This window comes from Falco naumanni, chromosome W (assembly GCF_017639655.2).
Source record: "Falco naumanni isolate bFalNau1 chromosome W, bFalNau1.pat, whole genome shotgun sequence".
In the NCBI taxonomy this organism is placed as follows: domain Eukaryota; kingdom Metazoa; phylum Chordata; class Aves; order Falconiformes; family Falconidae; genus Falco; species Falco naumanni.
Window position 1 is genome coordinate 8,453,074 of NC_054079.1, and position 20,083 is coordinate 8,473,156.

The 20,083-nt window shown below is 37.9% G+C and overlaps 1 protein-coding gene across 3 annotated transcripts in view; it reads left to right on the plus strand.

Moving 5' to 3' along the window:
* Positions 1 to 20,083, plus strand: part of LOC121080563 (secretory carrier-associated membrane protein 1-like) — a 56,690-nt gene that overhangs the window by 34,892 nt on the left and 1,715 nt on the right. For all 3 annotated transcript variants that reach the window (XM_040578655.1, XM_040578657.1, XM_040578656.1), the window contains 4 exons: positions 2,234 to 2,362; positions 7,093 to 7,252; positions 10,684 to 10,785; positions 18,914 to 19,031. In XM_040578655.1, the coding sequence (XP_040434589.1) occupies positions 2,234 to 2,362; positions 7,093 to 7,252; positions 10,684 to 10,785; positions 18,914 to 19,031 (509 nt within the window). The remainder of the gene's footprint in view (positions 1 to 2,233; positions 2,363 to 7,092; positions 7,253 to 10,683; positions 10,786 to 18,913; positions 19,032 to 20,083) is intronic.

Below are 20,083 nucleotides of genomic sequence, written 5' to 3' on the forward strand. Positions count from 1 at the left end.
ATATTGCTCTTCATCTAATTTCACTAACTTATGTTATGGTCTGGATTGATGACTTGACTCTTCCAGGCTTCAGGGACAGTTTTGTTCATCTGTATTGTGGAACATAACTCTGATACCCCGTGTATGTTTCAGGATATTTCTGAAATGGATATGGACTGTGTTATTAGGTTGCAGTTGTTCACATCAAAGTGCTTGAAGAGTCCGTGAAGAATCTAAAGGATTCTTTAGGAAGGCTGAATAGAGAGAGCTCTTAAAGCTTTAAAGAGGATATTGGAATTTTGCCAAATGATTGCATAAAAGATGCTGCAAATCAGAAATTGTATGTTGTTACTGAGGAGAACAATATTCTTTTCCTTCTGATTTTTTTTCTTTTGCACACTCTTGGAAACACTGTAGAGATTTTTTGATTGGAGGGCAAGGTCTTTTGCAACAGTACTCTAGCTATTTGCATTCGATTTAAGATGCTGGCTGCACATCTAGGACACTGTTTTCATATGCAATTGGCTACAAATTTTCAAGCTAGTAGGTCTGCTCAGCTCAATGCCTTTGGTCTTCTCTGCTCAGGTCCTGTGCAGTATTGCACTTTAGCTTATTAAAGTGTGCTGCTTCCTATTTCAGCTAGTTCATTTGGGCATGCCTGAAAATCCATTTCTGGGCTTGCATGAAGCTAGTTCGGGGGTGTCTGCATTCATAATGTAGGCATGCCATTAAAGTTATGTTAATAGGCCTTGAGATGGTAATTTGTTGCATTGAATGAAATAACTGAGCTAGCTCTTTGCTTATCAAGATACAATCTTGGAATATGAGTATCCAAAGTGTATTTAGAAAAAGGCCACTTGGGTTTTGATCTCAAACAATCTCACCAAGCTGTCTTTCAGTCTTAGTTGAAAATTTTGAAACCTGTGCCACAGGGGTGGGAAAGCACATCAAATAAAATTCTTAAGTAAGAACTTGAACTATCATCAGATATCTGATTTTTTCTGTGACTCTATCTTGACACTGTCTGTCCTGAAAGAAATAACCATATACTACAGAATGATCTGAATTATTATAAAATATTTTTCATATAAGAAATCCCAAAGAAGTTTTTAATATGGATGGGAATATTACTTGATTACCTTCTGTATGCTCCCTCTGTAAATCCCCTACTCTAAAAGGCTTGATAAAAAATGTTCAGTGGAAGAGGCAGGAAATTTAACAGATACTTAGTGCTTTGGACCTGTTTGGACAGAACTGTCAACTTCATCTTGTCTGAGTGGGGAAAGAAATAAGAAATAATGCAAGTGTGTAAGTTTTGCAAGTTTTCTGTTTTTACCAGATGAACTGCTAGTAAAGATATGGTTAAAGATAAAAACTGCAAGCAAAACCTCATCATAGTTTCAAATAAAGGTGCCTTTAGGTTAGTCACTAGTTCAGCTCCACTTTTGGAAGATTAATGTATCTCTTACATCCAGAATTTGAAATGTTACGGTAAAGGTTTGTTGCAGTTCTCTCAGTTGAATCTCTGAGTCTATGCTTGGTATGACTTGTGTTCAGCAGAATGTATACTCTAGTCTGTGAGCAGATCAGCATACAGGAAATCCAAGTGTCTGATATTGTGTTGTCTTTTGTGATGTCCTCACTCTGTCACACAACTGTATCAAAATATATTGGTGCCGTAGGGCTTCTTGTAATAAAAAAAGTAGTTTAGATCATTTAAATAGCTGCCTTTCTTCAGGCTTATGGGCTTTTAGGTAAAGCTTTGGCTGTAAACTGTATTGGGAACTAGTTCAAAGTGTTAGAGATATCCAGGTGTTAGAAATATCAAGACTGTAAGAATGGAGAATGTTTTTCAGTCCCCTGTGTTCCACAAAATATGAGAGTGTGGTAGGACTTAGGGAAATGTGCATTTATAAGTCAGGGAACTCTGAGAAATTTTGTGAAGAGTTCTCTTTTCTCATTACTTTATAGGAACTGTCAGATGCCTGCTTAATCTTTCACATAGATAAAATATTGTAATTTCATCTGTCTGCACTTCATTGTCTTTTATTTCTGAAGTTTATTTTCAGTATTGTGTGAGGATTGCTAATAAAACTCTTGGGGTTTGGTAGCTCAAGTTATTCATACACTCGTGAAACTTGTGCATAAAACAATTTGAACAAGTCCAAATGTGTATCTCTTTCTAGTATACAGGGATTTAAACTGTATTATAAAGTGCTTTTTTTTCTTTTTTTTTCTTTTTCCTCTTTTACAGATAGAAAAAATAACTGGCCACCTCTTCCTGAGAATTTTCCAGTGGGTCCATGTTTCTACCAGGACTTTTCTGTAGACATTCCTGTAGAATTCCAGAAGACAGTAAAGATTATGTACTATTTATGGATGTGTAAGTATTTTTTAAAAGAAAAAAAAAAGTGCCTATTCAAACATACCTGCTACTTTGGCTTTTGCAACATCTGTAATGAGAAATTGTTTTAAATCCAGAAATCAAATGTTGAAGTGAAATATTTTTGTTAGCTTCAATCTTAAAAGTATTGGATTATTTCATAGAAACTTCCATAGAAAAAAAGGGAGAGGATTACCCTAAGGCAGTTTGTGATAGTATATTGCAGTTTTCTTTTTTAAATATCCCTGTTGCTGTAAAATGATCTTTGACCATTTATTACCTTAGAAATAATTTTACTGTTTTTAAAATCAGCTTATATATTAAGAAATATAATTCACAATCAGTGTCAATAGACTTGTGAGTTTAAGAAATGTAATATCAATTTGCTTTATAATAGACATAGTTGTATATAGTTTAGCATAGTTTTAGTCTATAGTGGAAACAATATAATTTTAGTCTATTTAAAGAAAAATAGTATAAAGTAAATTAGATAAAGAATCAGTCCATGTTACAACTATCCTTTGTATACCAAAAGTGCTCTACAGTCTTTGTGGGGTTAATTTTGCCCTCATTCAGGTGCTATGCTTTGACTAGAGAAATGCTGGATGCACCAAATGTACAAATACCACAACATTTGTTTCTTCTGCCTTGTCCAGTGTGGTGAGAGCCTAATAAATACCGAGTGATGAAATTCCAAAGAAGTAGGTGCTTTGATGCCATTAATATATTTTTAGCATACTAAGGGGATATGAATTTCAGAACTCTTCTGTATTTTTTCAATGCTCCAGATTTAGTTAGCAAATCTGCATAATTTTATTTGTTAATCTGGTAGTCTTATTACTGTGATTGAACAATGTAATTGAAAAACATAAAATGAGCAGTCAGCGTTGAATCAAGTGAATTCCGCTTAATCGTAATTCACAGCTTTCTGTATTCATTGTTGGGTCATTAATCTTTAAATAAGCAAGTAAATCCACTGTAGAAGGTGGGACTAGTCACTCATAAATGTCATCTAGACATTGCATGATGCAGACTTTTGCCAAAGCCTTAGGTCATTTCAACTCTCAGGTGGTCATTATCTTCTAATAACTTGTATCAGGGTTGAATTTGAAGAGGCAAGTAGGTAGAAGGTACTTAAAAACATTACCCTGAACATGAAAACACCTGTGTGTTCATACAACAGCAAAGGTTATTTATGTCACTTAGTGAAAGCATTAGCTCAAAGAACAAATATCTCTCTGTAGCTTAAAGCAGGCAGAGAGAAGGGCAAGTGGAGTGAAGGGAGAATTGTCAGCAAAATCTTGTGTCTTCATCTGTAGCTTGCCTGATACTCAGTTTTTACAGCTGAGATTCTACATGACAGTAGTGAAGTAGACCCCTATGTTACCAGTTTTACTGTGCAATAAGTGTCAGTAGTGGCTGTGACATTGTTTCAACCCTCTTCTGCAGTGATGGTGTTCTTTTAAAACTTGTCCTGTTATCGTAACTGCAATTACCAAAAAAAAAAAAAAAAAAGTAATAATTTTAGAAAGTTCAAACTCCACCAGAATGTGGACTTTTCTAGTAATCTAGGGGGGTCTCCCTGTTTTCCAATATTGACTAGAAAAAGAAAGAATACCCCTTAGTAAGCTTTCTCATATTCATCAAAGAAAGGTAGGTATTTGGATTTGTAACCTTTGTTGTGCTTTATGAGGCATACAAATTCGGAAATGAGTTGCTTTCCTAACCTCTTAGAACAGTGCTAAGATATGTAGATGCATTAAATGCTCTTTGTTTAAAAGTACATTTTTTTCTGGTGAATCTTGGAGGAAAATATGAATTGTCTGTGGGAAATGTGTTTCGAGTTTCTTCAGCCCTTTATGCATTAATGGGGGCTTTTTGCTTTAAGATTTTTTTCCACTAAGTTGATTTAGGGCTTATTTAAGCCACACCTCTCAAGTGGATGGACCTCAAGGCAGGGACTGGGGGAACAAGGTCCCTCCCACTGTAAGAGAAGATCACGTTTGAGACCACCTGAGAAACCTGAACATACATAAGTCTATGGGACCTGACGAGATGCATCCCAGAGTCCTGAGGGAACTGGCTAATGTAGATGCCAAGCCACTCTCCATGATATTTGAAAAAGTCATGGCAGTCAAGTGAAGACCCCAGCAACTAGAAAAAGGGAGACATTGCACCCATTTTTAAAAGGCGTAGAAAGGAGGACCCTGGGAACTACTGAGCTGTCGGCCTCACCTCTGTGCCTGGGAAGATCATGGAACAGATCCTCCTAAAATCTATGCTAAGGCACATGGAGGACAGGGAGGTGATTTGAGACAGCCAGCATGACTTCACCAAGGACAAATATTGCCTGACCAACCTAGTGGCCTTCTACGATGGAGTGACTACATCAGTGGACAAGGGAAGAGCTATGGATGTCACCTCTCTGGACTCCTGTAAGGCCTTTGACATGGTCCCCCACAACATCCTTCTCTCTAAATTGGAGCGATATGTATTTGATGGATGGACTATTTGGTGGATGACAAATTAGTTGGATGGTCGCATCCAGAGGGTAGTGGTCAAAAGCTCAATGCCTAGATGGAGATCAGTAACAAGTGGTATCCCTCAGGGGTCTGTATTTGGACCAGTACTGTTTAATGTCTTCATCAGCGACATCGTGGGATCGAGTGCACCCTCAGCAAATTTGCAGACGACACCAAGCTGAATGGTGCAGTTGACATGCCTGAGAGACAGGATGCCATTCAAAGGGACCTGGACAAGCTCAAGGGGTGGGCCCACGTGAACCTCATGAGCTTCGACAAGGCCAAGTGCAAGGTCCTGCACCTGGGTTGGGGCAACCCCCAGTATCAATATAAGCTGGGGAACAAAGGGATTGAGAGCAACCCTGCAGAGAAGGACTTGGGGGTATTGGTGGATGAAAAGCTGGACATGAGCCAGCACTATCTGCTCACAGCTCAGAAAGCCAACCATATGCTGGGCTGCATCAAAAGAAGCATGGCCAGCAGGTCGAGGGAGGTGATTCTTCCCCTCTAATCCACTCTGGTGAGACCCCACCTGGAGTACTGCATTCAGTTCTGGAGTCCTCAGTACAAGACAGACATGGACCTGTTGGAGCGGGTCTAGAGGAGGGCCACAAAAATGATCAGAGGGCTGGAACACCTCTCCTATGAGGAAAATCTGAGAGAGTTGGGGCTGTTCAGCCTGGAGAAGAGAAGCTCCAGGGAGACCTTATTGCAGCCTTTCAATACTTTAAGGGGGCTTATAAGAAAGATGGAGACAGACTTTTTAGTAGGGACTGTAGTGATAGAACAAGGGGTAAGGGTTGTAAAATAAAAGAGGATCAATTCAGACTACATGTAAGGAAGACATTTTTTACAGTGAGGGTGGTGAAACAACGGAACAGGTTTCCCAGAGAGGTTGTAGATGCCCCATCTCTGGAAACATTCAAGGTCAGGTTGGACAGGGCTCTGAACAACCTGATCTAGTTGAAGATGCTAATTGCAGGGGGGATGGGCTAGATGACCTTTAAAGGTCTCTTCCAACCCATACCATTCTGTGATTCTATGATTCTTCTGTTTGCCTTTACCTTCCAGTAGAATTATGAGAATGTTTCTCTAGACTTAAATAAATAATCGTTGCTGCAAGGAGTTGCTTGTGCACTTTCAGTTATACATACTGTATCCTGGTTGACAAGGTTAGAAACTGTCCTCTGAGATAGCAAAATCTCTCCTGAATCACTGGTTATTGCTGAATAAAGACATAAATTCATGTTCATCTTTTAAGTCTGGCAGAGCTAACGTCTGTGCCAGATAGCATGAAAGTGGTAGCTGCAATGTTTCTTACTACTGCTGTATCTTTTTCTGTTCCAAGGACTAAATGTATTTGAAATAAACTGAAATTGTAATGCCAATGCATTTTCTTTAGTAGAAATTCAGTAGTTAACCTGTAACAAGGTCTGCCAATGAGAAAATGTCAGTATTGAGCTAAGAACTCAGCACCAATAAGGCAGATGTTTAAGACCAATGTTACAGTAAATATTTGAATATGCAATATGTATTAAAGGATGTATAACAGCTTCTTGCAGATCTTGTTTTACTGAGAAACACTTTTACGAAGTATGATTTTTTGCTTTATTACATGTAAGACAGCTTTTCATTAAAAGATATTTTGGGGAAAAATTTCCTTTGAAATTAGAATGTTTACAGTGCTAAATTTATTATTTATTTTCTAGAAATTATAAGCTTTTCTCTAAAAAAATAATAATAAAATCTAGTAGTTTTGTATTGTAATATTAAGGCTGACAGTCCTGCACTCATTTACTTGCCCGATTGTAAGAGAAAATAAATAACCAGCATGTTAAAAAAGTGCAAATATCTGTATGCAGTAATTGCTGTAGAAGAAGTATCAGTTATTGCAGCTGTAGAAACCTCTTTTTTTCATAATTTAAGTTTGAAAATATTTCATTTTTATGAACTTTTTTTTTTCTTTGATATACATCTGATACTACTTGAATTTTCATGTTCAGTACTTTCACTTGTGAATACTGGCTTTAACCTGAAAGTTAGAAAACTATAAAAATCAGCTTATGGCTGAGAGAGGATATTGATTTATTGTCAGCATGCTTATGGTTTTTTAAAAACATGCACAGTTTGAGTATTACTTTAGCAGTTGTAATAATGTATTAATATGAACATAATTTAATTAAGACTTTTTTGCTTTTGCTTTTACAGTCAATACAGTGACACTATTTCTTAATATCTTTGGATGTTTGGCCTGGTTTTACATTGATGCTACACGAGGGGTTGATTTTGGATTGAGTATCCTCTGGTTCTTGCTTTTTACCCCTTGTTCTTTTGTCTGCTGGTACAGACCACTTTATGGAGCTTTCAGGTAAGAACTTCAGCTTGACAATATATTTAAAAACATACTACTTACTGAAATGCATTAACATTCCAGAATTTGCTTGTTTATCATTATGATAATCCTTTAACACAATTTCATTAGAAACAAGTAGAATTCAGTTGCTGTATCTGAAATGTCGATGGCAACAATTAGGAGTATCATAGAATGTCCTTTAAAATATTTTTAAAATATTTGCTCCTGGGAGCATGGATGGTTCAAAAGCACATCTGAAATGCTTTTGCATGAGTGCACACGATATGAGAAACAAGCTGGATTAACTGAAAGCATTGATCTGTTCCAAGAGCTAGAATATCATTGGTATTAGCAAGACTTGGTGGAATGACTCCCAGGACTGGAGTGCTGGGATGGAAGGCTGTTCAGGAGGGATAGGCAGGGCAGACGAGGTGGAGGAGTTGCACTGTAAGGGAGAGGTTTGATTGTACAGCCTTTACAGTTAATGATGTGGTTGAGAGCCTCTGGGTGAGGATTAGGAGGATGGTAAACAAAGATGTCGTAGTGGGTATCTACTACTGATCAACCAGCCAGGATGATAGCACTGATGAGTTATTCTATAGGCAATTAGGAGAAATATCTGGATTGGTAGCCCTTGTCCTTATGAGAGATTTCAGCTTCCCAGACATCATCTGGCCCCCTTCAGTTCCAGGGCCAGTTCCATTCAATATATTTATCAGTGATCTGGATGCAGGACCTGAATGCATCATTAGCAAGTTTGCTGATGATACGAAGCTGGGAGATGCTGTTGACTCTCTCGAGGGACAAGAGGCATTGGAGAGGGATCTAGATGGCTGGAACACTGGGCAATCATCAGTGGCATGAAATTTAACAAGTCGAAATGCCAGATTCTGCACCTGGGACAGAGTAACACCGGGCACAAGTATAAAGTGGGAGAGGAGTGGCTGGAGAGCAGCCCTGCAGGAAAGGATCTGGCAGTGCTGGTTGACAGCAGGCTCAATATGAGTCAGCAGTGTGGCCTGGCAGCCAAGAGGCCAAACTGCATCCTGGGGTGCATCAAACACAGTATAACCAGCTGGTCAAGAGAGGTGATTAGCCCACTGTATTCAGCATTGGTGCGGCCTCACCTTGAGTACTGTGTGCAGTTCTGGGCCCCACAATTTAAGAAGGATGTAAAGGTCCTTGAATGCATCCAGAGGAGGGCAACAAAGCTGGTGAAAGGGCTGGAAGGAATGTCCTATGAGGAGTGGTTAAGGACTCTGGGGTTGTCTAGTTTGGAGCAAAGGAGGCTGAGGGGTGACCTCATTGCTCTCTGCAGCTTCCTGAGGAGGGGAAGTGGAGAGGGAGGTGCTGATCTCTTCTCCCAGGTATCCAGTGACAGGATGTGTGGGAATGGTTCAAAGCTGCATCAGGGGAGGTTCAGAGTTGACATTAGGAAGCATTTCTTTACCAAGAGGGTTGTCAAACACTGGAACAGGCTTCCTGGAGAGGTGGTCAATGCTCCATGCCTGTCAGTGTTTAAGAGGCATTTGGATAATGCCCTTAACAACAACGTGCCCAATGTTTGGTCAGCCCTGAATTAGTGAGGCAGTTGGACTAGATGATCATTATAGGTACCTTCCAACTGAACTATTCTATTCTATTCTATTCTATTTATAGCTTCTACCATCGACATAATAGTTGTAAGAAATATTTAACTGTATTGGGCTGATAACAGATTTAAGGAAAATTTTCAATAAATTTCTATCCCTTCACAAGCAGGTTAATAGTTAAGGGTGCCTTCAGGTTTTGGCTTCCTTAATGAACTTCATAAAACTCTACACTTAAAAAAATCTTGTTAAATTGTTAAGTGACCTGCAGTGTTTGTAATTGAAGTAGACTGAGATTCTTAAGAATGAGTAGACCAGGTATATAGTAATCTAACTCCAGTATTTTTCCTAGCATATAGCAATCTGGATTTTGAAGACCTCAGAAGTTTGAGGTGTGGTATCTTAGTCTTTAAAAATAGAATGGTTGGTTTGCATGCAAAAGTTAAGTTGTGGTTTTTTGTGAAAATCAGCGTGTCAAGATTCTGAATTCCTGTACTCTTATGGTATTTCATGGGAATTATTTTTTACATTGAAATGAATCAGGGTGTTCTCAGTTTAAATGCACTAATTTTTGTAGAGAAAGATTGATCGCCATAAAATATAGTTGAGTGTAACCTTTAGGCTAAATGAGATGTTTCTTCTTGCTAGCCAAGGAGATATTGCTGTACCCACACATTCTTGGGGAATCATATAGTTTAACTTGCATGTGCTCATACACTAAATTCTTATATCCTTAAGGCTAAAAAATGAGAAGAGTATTTTTCATTTACTAGTCTAACTTTTGTTCGTGGCTTGGGTTACAATGTGGGTACAAATTTAGATAAATTAAAAATACAGAGAATTGCCAGTATTTTAAAATGGTAGCTTTCATTAACTAATTATAAATCTTACATACTCTTTCTTAGTAGTGTTGTTTTATATTAAATTATTATTACGTATTTGGTGGAGTTCAGTGTGATGTTATCTTTCAGGGTTTTAGATGTAGTAAATCCTTAGCGTTTCTTAATGAATATTATTTGGGAAAGGAAAACTACTACTTGCATATTCAACTTTCAGTCATTTCGTCAGCTGAAAACAAAATAGTTATTGAACTGAACTTGTTGAATAAATAGAAATGAACAAATTCCCTTCTGCAGAAAGAGCTATTACTGGCAAAATCTGGTTCCGTGAATTAATTGATTTTTACTTCCTTTTAAATTTTGGTAGGAAGCATATCATGCAATCATTAGTTTTGATAGTAATGCGTTGAGGTCCTTGTTAATATTTTGCCCATATGTTTATATGTGGGGTTTTTGACAGACTTTTAACACTTTAGGGTTTTGTCAGACTAACATTTTAGTAATTTAAACAGCAAACATATTTTATATATTTTGTTTTTAAACAACAGATGCTTCAGTATTCTGATCTTCATTATGTTTCAGTAATTCCATACTATATGTTATTTCCTCTTACAAGTAAAATATTTTCTTCCCAACCTGCCAGCACTGTGAATTTCAGTCTGAAAGTGGAGCAGACTTTTGTTCTTCATGCACTGTAGCAAAAGTTCTATGTTTAGCTTAAGAGGTCGTGCTGTGTGCTGAACATAACACTAAGGAATAGTATCTCACTATTCTCACCTCTGTTAGAGGTGCAAGTGCCAAAAATACTATGTTAAAGAAGCAGCAGCAGCTCTTGTAAATAAACACTCTACAAAACCACAGGATTACTGGTATTTCAAGTCACCATCAATAAATCAAAGCACTTTTCCTCTAGTTAATGCAGAAAAAAAATATTAGATTGGTACTACAGTATTTGTAAAATGTCATAATGTCATACATTTCCTGGCTGCTTTAATTTCCCCCCCCCCCCCTCTTTCAGGAGTGACAGTTCATACAGGTTCTTTGTGTTCTTCTTTGTATATATATGTCAGTTTGCTGTACATGTACTTCAAGCTGCAGGATTTCAAAGATGGGGAAACTGGTGAGTATTCTATTTTATTGTCCTGGTTTCAGCTGGGATGGGGTTAATTATCTTCTTAGGAGCTAGTACCCTGCTGTGTTTGGGTTTTGATGTGAGACTTTTCAGTCCCTCAGGCCTTGTTAGCAAGAAGGCTGGAGGGGCACAAGGAATTGGGAGGGGACACAGCCAGGTCAGCTGACCCAAACTAGCCAAAGAGGTATTCCATACCATGGGATGTCATGCCTGGTATATACATGGGATGTCATACCTGGGGGGTTGGCCAGGGCGGGCAGGTCATTTTTGGGAGGACTGGCTGGGCATCAGTCAGTGGGTGGTGTGCAGTTCCATTGTGCACCACGTGATCCTTTCTTCCTTTCCCTCTGGATCTTATTCTTTCCCTCCCCCTTTTCATTCTAACTGTTATTGTCATCATTGTTACTATTGTTCTTTCATTTTTATTTTATTTAATTTGTTGAATTGTTCTTATCTCAGCCCTCAAGTTTTACATTTCTTTCCAACTCTTCTCCCCATGTCTCTGGATGAGGGAGGAGTGAGAGAGCAGCTGCATGGTACTTAATTACCAGCTAGTGTTAAGCCATGACATTTATGTAGCGTTGTACTGTCTGCAAGACACTGGTATTTGACATAGCAACTGCAATACAGTCTGTCTGTTTTTTTAAAAAAAATCTTGTGTTCACTGTAATTGTTACATTTAGCACTCAAAAAATCTTTTTTAGAGTGCTCTTAACTAGGAAAAGTGTGTGAAACATACCCTAAGAGTGTGAGGTACTTCTGTTATTAGGCTGGTCAAAATTTTATGTTTCAATGTAAGCCACTTTGAACTATTCTTTTATATATTACCCTCCCCTATTTTAGTGGTGCATGGAGATATTATTTGCTCTATATTTAGGATAAAAAAAAAAAAAGTAAAATTTAAAGAAAATGAGAATAATTTAGGCTGTAATAATATACTGTTTGACTATTGTTTTGTATCATTAGTTATTTCTAATTATATCAATATACTTACTAATGAAACTTATGGCTAGAATTTGAAGAATGAGTCAACATTGTATTTGGGTGAATATAGTGGTATACCTTTGATAATATGTGAAAAACTCATTTGTCTGAGTCAGCTTCTTATTCTGTGATAGTTGATATTTCATTTTGATGCTTATAAGTATATAAGCATTTTTATATATAGTTTTACTTGAAGCTTCAGGGTCTAATATTTAGATTTTACAAGGAAAAGCTATTGGCAATTACTCAACCTTCTTGGAAAAAAAAAACCTCAACAAACTTGAATTGACAAAAAGTACGGTTGTAGTAGCCAACTGATAGCATGGAGAGCTATGACTGGCATTAATGTACCTGGGTAATGATATTTCTGTGTATCAGTGGTTTTCTTCTAACCTCCAAATGTATTTAAGGCAGACAAAACATCATTGCTTTAGAAGTGGAGTGTAAGGAAAAATCCTGGGGTTTTTATTTTTGGTCTCAAATCCAATATTTTGCTTTTTCATAGATACCTTGATTGTGATTTGAAGAAGCAGTCACCAATATTCCAGTGAGCGGAGGTTATCTTTATTCGACAGCACTGGGTGCATGGGGGATCGCTCCACCGAAGTCATGCACACCGAGGGGACTTTTCAGTCCCCTCTTTATACAAACTACTCATACTTATTCATTAGTTTTCCAGGAAATTGTTTACATATTCATTACAATTCTGAGAATCCATTTATATATCTCATGCCTGCGCAATGTCCTTGAGGACTTGTCTTTGCGCAGATTCTATTCCTTAGCGGCCATATTTAAAGTCTTCATCTTTGCCACGATCGTTTACAACAGAAATCTAAGACAAAATGTCCCTTCTAAAGATAACCAACCCAAGGACTTAGCAGTCTGTACATCTGTCATGTGGCAATAAGGGTCCTTGGACATTTCCTGACTTTTAACTAAACATAGGTGCACCATCCTTTAGATAAGTGGTACAGCATTCACTATTCATTTCCCCCTTTTCTAACAACTTTTGAAAATTCTTTTGCAACTACAAAAAATATCATTATGCCTTATGATCAGTCTTTGACAGCACCAAACAAAACATTGAAGTAATACACATATTATTCCTAAAACTATTACAATAAGTATTATAATAAAAGCATGCTTTAACCATTCCAAATTAGGTAACCACAAAGTCAGTTTGTTCCATATAGTTTCAAAACTTTATGAGAAATTGTCTTTAGTAATGTCATGCAGGATCTGCACCTTGTTCCATATCTTATGGATGTCTGTTTAATCATTCCATCCATCAGATTGGGAACAAGTATTTTGCCCTGGGTTTCCAGGACATGTTCCTCCTGTCTTGTTTGAGCTTTCCAATGACAGTTATTATCACTTTTCATAACTACTTGTGGTGGTTAGGTTTAATATTTGTAAATCAAATCTGGGACCCAACTCATATGTTTTATTATCAAATAGGCAATATCCTGTACCATCATTTGGCTTTTTCAAAAGTCTGGCCAGGTAGGCCATTTGCCATCGAGATAATTCCAGATTTGAGAGGCCACCCCATACAGGGGTGTTATCAAGCCGCCTTTAGGGAGAGAGGTACATATCCAGCATTCCTTAGCTTTCGTAGCATTAACAATTATTTGCAATGTTTGAAGACGGGTATTGTTTACCCATGTTTCAGTTTCTAAAATCTCTACAACAGTTACAGATCAGAATAACTCTACACAAATATTCCTGATCCTTTTGACAATCCATTGTGTTTCTAGAAGTTATTAAAATTAAAGAAATTGTTACTATTACAGAAATTATTACTATTACAGTTATGATCTAATAAATCGTAGTATCATGGGTCCTGCTGAGGTGACGGCCCATGATTTCTCAGGAGCTTTCTTTATCCGAGAATAGTGAATCCAGGCTGGTTGTTCTCTTATCTTGACCACGGTGAAGGTCGTCAGCAGCACCTGATAGGGTCCTTCCCACTTTTCTTCCAAAGGTTTCCCTGATAAAGTCTTTATATACACATAGTCACCAGGTTTAAAGGAGTGAATTGGTTGATCTAACCCCCTGGCCCTTGTTCCCAATATTTGTTTATTTATAACCTTTAATTGTCCCTGGAAGGCCTTCACATATTCACACAAATATCCCTCTCCCAACTGTCTTAGATCTTCTCCAGCAAATTGTAACTGGTACAGTCTCCTGTATAATATTTCGAAAGGGTTTAAATTTTCCTTTGTTCTTGGCTTAGTTCGGATTCTTAACAATGCTAAAGGGAGAGACTGTGGCCAAGTTAGATTTGTTTCTTGCCCTATTTTTGCTATTTGTTGTTTAATTAAATGGTTCATTTTTTCCACTTGCCCACTTACTTGAGGTCTGTAAGGAGTATGTAATTGCCAATCTATTCCTAATACTGTACTCACTTGTATTATTTTGGCGCAAAAGTGTGAGCCTCTATCAGAAGAGATTGTTGCTGGTACCCCAAAACAGGGAATAATCTCATTCAACAATCCCTTTGTTACCTCTCTTGTTTTATTTGTTCGTCAAGGAAAAGCTTCTGGCCAACCTGAAAATGTATCAGTCATAACTAATAAATATCGGTACCCCCCCCCCCCTTTTCTTGGGAGTTCGGAAACATCAACTTGCCACTGTTGTCCTGGATAATTCCCTCTACTAATGTTCCCTAGTTTTATTCTATTTGCTACATTGGGATTATTATGTAAACACACTTCGCATTGCTGAGTCACCTGCTTTATTACAGTATATGTTTGCCCTATCAATTTCTGATTTAGACTTCTATATAACGTGTCAGCTCCCCAATGAGTCTTTTTATGTTCTGTTAGGGCTGTGGTCCATATTAAATTGGATGGTACCTCTATACGGCCATCTGTCAAATAAGCCCACTTATTTAATTTGATTTTGCCATTCATGTCCTGAATTAGCTTTAGGTTTTCTTTAGAATAGTTTGGCTCCTGATCTGTACTTACAGTTTGGATTTTACCGTCTGGTATTAAGGATAATTCCTCCTTTCCCACCTCCTCTGCTACTCATCTGGCCTCATGGTCAGCCAGGTGGTTTCCAATTTCCAAATCAGTGCCTCAATGGGCCATCTTATGTTCTTGCTTCCTGGATGACCCTCTTATAACAGAGGGGGCCATTCCTCACATCAAGGTCTGGCATGGCATATGTTCCCACTGCTCAAAGCCTACTGGGTTGCAGCCAACAGCAGAGCTCAAGATTCTTCTCGGTGGCAAACACAGGCCAACCCAGTCTTGCCCTTGACTATGGTAGGAGGTACTTGACCAACCTTATTCCTTGTACTTCATTGCCAATGCAGAGTTTCATCTGCACATCCCATAACAAGTCACTGTCATGGCAAAACACACAGATTTACATTAGTAGAAGTATTACAGAGTGTATTTTATTTTAGTTTTCATGCCATATCCCCCACAGCCCTGCTGACCAAGGGATATTGTTTTACCTGAACTAGGCAGGCCTCCCGCTTATCATTTTTACTGTAGCAGGTAAAGCATTTTTTGACTTACCTGGAATTTATTCCCAGATATACCTGGTTAAAGATTTCTTTTACTTCAGGGAGGTCTCTTTTTCCACTTTTCTGTTGAATTAAAGATAAGCTCAAGATTTCCATTAATTGAACATCTTTAACTTTTAGTTTCATTTCTCCTTCTTTAAACGTCTAGATGTTCTAATAAATCTCATCCCAACAAAGATTTTGGTGAATTTGGCATTCCTATTTGTTTTCTTAGTTTGTACTTTAAAGGTTTCAGGATGTTTTCCTGGTGGCCGGCAGCTCCCACAACTGTAACAAATTCTTTTCACTGAAGTTTAACACCAAATAAGTTGTTTTTGTATTCACTAAAAATTCCACCACATTTTTTCTAGTCCCTAGTTCACCAGAACCCCTTGCTGGTTCTTTAGTTTAGGGCAATCTCGCTTCCAGTGTCCCCTTTCCCTACAATATGCACAGTGATCGATCCGATCCCATAGGAGAGGGGTTCACTCTTTCACTTCTGCCTGACATTCCTAATTTCCCCATCAAAGATTCACCTTTATTCTCCTCAGACCCATTGCCTGCCCTAAAGGGGCTGTTACCGGTCCTGTTGTACTGCAAATGCTGCAGCACTTGGGGTAACATTTTCAGGTCCTTCTGCTCAATTGTCAGCAACAGCAACCCCCTCCTCCTCACCATCGGAAGGATTCGGGGCAGGAGATGCTCTTCCTGCTCTGCAGGTTACACAAGCCTGCCTCTGCAACAGCACTTCTACTTTAACTCTTTCTTACCCTGAATGCAAATCTGCTACTTGTTGCTTTAAGCCTTTGTTCTTACATATCATGCCTTTGCTGGCAAACAGCAAACAGCCTGCCATGCGCCCAGCATGACTCAGTTGCACCTTCGAGTGGGTACAGGGGTTTGTAGAAACTCACCCCAATATGTTAACACTTTCACAGGGTCTTTGACTCTCCACCCCCTGCTTCATGTCTTACATACATTAGTACAATTTTTTGTTTTACAACATGTTTCATTCTGGTTGCTCCACAGAAGGAACCACAACCTGAGCTCTCTCTGTTTTTTTTTTAGTTTACACAAAAATTTCAACAAGAACATCTTTCTAGTTTAGGTCTCAGTTTTTCCCTATCCTTTTCTAGAGCCATCATCAAAGATCAGGTGGTGTTAATCCCACACTCCTTCTGTCACACAAACATATCTGCACACATTACTTCATCCCATTTTTACTCTTGCCTCAAGAATAACAGTTAATGTAATAAAACATTATAATTCAGTGTCCCATTTAAGGGCCATTTCTCTCCGTCCCCTAACTTATACAGGTGCCACCACTGATTGCAGTACTTAACCAAAGTCCTCTTATTCACACTTCCTCCAGGTTGCCCTCCTATTTCCTTCCAGTGACTTAGAACACATCCCAACGGACACTTTCTTACTATTCCACCACTTTGTTTTCCCCCCATATTATCTCAATCACTATCCCAGCCACAGGCCACTCTAATTTCACTTACAGCTCTCTCTCTCTTACCCAAGGCATCCAAACCTTACAGTTAGGGCATTCAGTTTCTTGTCCCCACCATACATACAATAATTCTTTCCACCATATACACTTTAAAACATACAGAGGTTCACATTCACCCCTCGGATGTTCAAGACTATAACCACATACCAACATTTATAATATACTTAATAAAGAGATGTTCTCACATTTCCAGCATAAATGAATATAACAATTATTATTAGTAACCTTATAATTATTAATCCTGTATTATCAAACTTTTTTTTTTTTTTTTTTTTTTTAGGCTCCCGACCAAAACAGAATCAGAGTTCCGATATTTTCTTAATATCAGAACAGGTACCAGAACAGAATCAGATGTATACCTGTGGTGCTAGCTACCCGGTATATGCCATCCTGCATAAGCATCCAATGATCTTACGCCTTACGGACAGCTTTACAGATGGACTGGTCCCAGAACAGAATCCGTAACAGTACTGTTTAAAATATAATATTTATATAATATTTACAATTAATATAATATTTGAATAAAGATAGTACCTTCGCTCCGTAAGATGCAGTCTTTGTCTGCTCCTGCGGTGATCCAGATGAGACGAGGAGCCCCTCCGGAAAAATCCCCGGGGGTACCCTAGGGAGTCCCCGCTCTCAATGGGTCCCGCAGCCGAGCCGAGCAGGTCCCATCTGGGTCGCCAAATTGATTTGAAGAAGCAGTCAGCAATATGCAGGCGAGCGGAGGTTATCTTTATTCGGCAGCACTGGGTGCATGGGGGATCGCTCCACCAAAGTCATGCACACTGGGGGCTTTTCAGTCCCCCCTTTATACAAGCTCCTCATACCTATTCATTAGTTTTCCAGGAAATCGTTTACATATTCATTACAATTCTGATAATTCATTTACATATCCTGCGCCTGTGCAATGTCCTTGAGGAATTGTCTCTACACAGACTCTATTCCTTAGCGGCCATATTTAAAGTCTTCATCTTCGCCACGTTGCATGTACAACAGGAATCTAAGACAAAATGTCCCTTCTAAAGATTACCAACCCAAGGACTTAGCAGTCTGTGCATCCGTCATGTGGCAATAAGGGTCCTTGGACATTTCCTGACTTTTAATTAAACATATGTGCATCATCCTTTAGATAAGTGGTACAGCATTAACTATTCAATTAACATGAACAAAGTAAAACAGTAATTTTAGAGGGCCAACTCTCCATGTGGAGTGTGCTTTTAAAGATACTTGGGGAAGGGGTATGAAAAGTAGCCAGATCATTAGAAGATGCTAATTACAGTTTTGATTTTTGAGTTCTCTGGTAGAGTCCAGTTGGACATAGGGGATATCAAAGCAATTTGAAACAAGTAGAGGAAAGTTTTACAGTTGTTTGGGTTTACAGAAATGTTTTGCTCTTTTTGGTGAAATAATCTTTTCTGTCTTAATGTTTTATTTTTCTTAAGACAACCTGCTTTTTGTGGCTTCGAGTTTGATATTGTACTTTTATATTGGTGCTTCAATTTTGAAGAATGTGGAAATATTTGAAGTAGATAGTGATATAGCAGTCTTTTCTCTTAATTAATCTGGTACTATCTACTTTAAAAAATATTATATTAACCCCAATTGAGAAAGCATCACTGTGTGGATACTACTAAATGAGTTTTCCCACATAGAAACTCTGTGTGGCATGTTTTTGTTTCATTTTTGAAGAAGTTAGAAGCTGTCTTTTTAGGGACGTTTTATCTTCCATGAAGAGAAAATGTAAATAAACATGTAGTTCTAAATTATTTTGAAATGACAGTATGACCAAAAAAACCCAAAAGGTTGATGAGCAACTCTCTAATGTCTCTCTTAATTTCTTCACAACTCTCCTCAAGGCTAATCATCTTTGCTAAAATTTTCCTTATAGTTTCACTGCATGCATTGAGAAAATGACAACTAAGCTGTGCAAGTTTATTATAGAACAGAAATATGCTCATGTATAATTTCCATGACTTTTTCTTCAAAAATATTCAGCTGACCAGAACCAGGAGGTTATAAAACTTCCCTTGATGATACCTGTGGTTGAATAGTTCATGTGCTGTGCTAGTAAAGTTTGTCTTTTATTTTTCCTTCAGTGGGTGGATTTCATCTCTTACTGGTCTTAATAAGAGTATCCCTGTTGGCATTATGATGATAATCATAGCTGCACTTTTCACAGCATCTGCTGTTATTTCATTAGTTATGTTTAAAAAGGTAAGTTACTTATTATTCCCCTCTTGTTTCTGATGTTTGATGTGGATTTTGCTTTCCTGCTTGAGAGGTACTCTCTCACAAAGTAATGGGGATTAAATGATATTCTTGGGGGTGTACCTTACCTTTTAACAACTGTGCTTCTATAGTACTTTTTTGCCTATACTGTCATGGAGTTATGAAATGCTGTTTTTACAGTGCACTTATTTCTGCAAACTAAAATGGGAAAGGATAGCTTTGAATAAGAGAAGCTGGGAGGTAAGGCCACAATGAAAGGGTATGTGAATGCACTGCACACTAAAGTAGGACCTGTAGATGCCAGGTTGCAATTTTCAAATCTGTGGTGATTCATCAGGCTGAGTGAATTGTGATTCAAATAATTGCTAAGTTTCAGCTCTTATCAAAATCATTCCCATTAAAATCAGTAGAAGAGGGAGATGCCTGGCACCTCAGAAAAGGTTTTTTATTTCTCTGCTTATTGTAACATTTTGCTGTCAGTTAATGATTGCATAGCATAAAAGCTCAAAGATGCTTTTCTCCCTTGGTTTCTTTTTGTGGATTCCATCCTAAGTTTAGATACTAATGTGCTAGTAAGTTTTTTATGTTGTTTCAATCAAATGTAACTGAGAAATCTGATGATGTGCTGGCAATTCTAATAATTCAACCTCAGTTAGAGTTACGCTTAAAGGTTTTCACATACCCAAACTCTTCTGGCCTATTTACAGTAAGTTAGAAATTTTAAGAATAGCCTGGAGATGTCCCTTCTTGTTTTCTGCATAAATACTCAGGTATGGGAGAAAGAAATAAACAATAAAAATGTATGGTGAGCATTTTTTTATGCTCTACCACATTCATCTGGATTCTTTTCAAAAAACATGCATACTCAGATATGACCTGGTATATCTTTGTGTATGAGAAACAGTCACATTTATAACAAAAAAGTTACAGCATGCATTTTCCTTCTACACTTGAATGAAAATGTCTTCGTAATATTATTTGACAACTTTATTATGACTTCACTGAATATGAATCAGAAATAGAATTTCAGTTTTAAT